Here is a 1,117-nt window from a genome sequence, read left to right as displayed (position 1 = left end):
GGCAACGGGCCACGTGGGGATGCGAACCCGTCCGGCCGCGGCCCAGGCCTCCGAGGCCACGGCGGCGGAGAAGGTGGCAGAGCTACTGTTCCGATCCGACGGCAGAGCTACGGTCAAGGCGGCTCACTCACAGACTACACGCACACGAGCTAACGACGCGGGTCGAGCAGCAAGTTCTCGGTCGGGAGGGGGCCCGGGCCCGGCCCACCGCCCGCGTGTCCCTCTCCAGGCGGTCCTCGTTCAGTGGGCAGCAAAGGTGGCTTTTTTCAAGCTGAAATTGGACCAGTTGATGGACAGTCTCTGTCGGGTCTGCCTAGCGGAATCCAAACAGAACCTGCGAAGAAAAGAAGCCCAGTGGTCACGGGAGGAAGAGGCCCACACCTGGGATGCAGCCGGAGAAGCCCAGCACCCAACGGGGCTCAGCGTGTGGGACCCCGCTGGCGTCCACCGTCTCCCCAAGCCTTGCTGCCAGAGGAACAGGGTCCCACCTTCAGGACACTGGCCAGCACCCTGGACATCTCTGGGGCTTTGTGTCCTTTTCTCTCATTCTTCAGGAAGCCGCCCGTCCCAGCCAAGCTCTGCCCACGGCCACCGGCCTGCCCTCATTTATCCACGAGGTCACAGTGAGTGTGACGTGAAACAAGAATTTGTATGAGACACAGTTACCACACTGCCTGCCCCCCCCCACCCCACCTCAGGGGCAGGTCGAGTGCACAGGAATGCCCATAGGCCTCCAAGCCCAGTGCAGCCTCGCCGTCTGGCTCTGGAGCACCACCTGCGTGCTGCCCCCTGCTTCCCAGGCAATGATGGCCGAGTTCCGTACTAAATGAAGGAAAGAACATTTTCTTTCAAAAGCCTTTACTTCTGCCTAATTTCTGAAATTCTCACCCTTCCAGCACTAACGTGGGTAGCAAGAATTTAGATTAAACTAGAAAATGGTATTGTTGTCACTCGTCCAGCAGGTGAAATGAAGTGTTTTCGCTTCAGCTGTGGTTAAATCGCTGAACCAGTCATCGGTGCTGTGTGCCTGGAGGACTGTGTCCAGGTAGATGAAGCCCCCGGCCACCCTGCCCCTCGGCGAAGGGCTGCACCTTCTCCCAGGATCCAAACTCTCTTT

General features: G+C 59.3%; 1 protein-coding gene across 3 annotated transcripts in view; it reads right to left on the bottom strand.

Annotated features, from left to right (window-relative positions):
• Positions 1 to 240: 240 nt before the first annotated feature.
• Positions 241 to 1,117, bottom strand: part of FAM193A (family with sequence similarity 193 member A) — a 98,886-nt gene continuing 98,009 nt past the window's right edge. For all 3 annotated transcript variants that reach the window (XM_007471621.1, XM_007471619.1, XM_007471620.1), the window contains exon 20: positions 241 to 334. In XM_007471621.1, coding sequence (XP_007471683.1) covers positions 241 to 334 — 94 coding nt within the window. The remainder of the gene's footprint in view (positions 335 to 1,117) is intronic.

Source organism: Lipotes vexillifer, unplaced genomic scaffold (genome assembly GCF_000442215.2).
Source record: "Lipotes vexillifer unplaced genomic scaffold, Lipotes_vexillifer_v1.1 scaffold328, whole genome shotgun sequence".
Classification (NCBI taxonomy): domain Eukaryota; kingdom Metazoa; phylum Chordata; class Mammalia; order Artiodactyla; family Lipotidae; genus Lipotes; species Lipotes vexillifer.
Note: the sequence above shows the minus strand (reverse complement) of the source record. Positions and strands in the feature narration are given on the sequence as shown.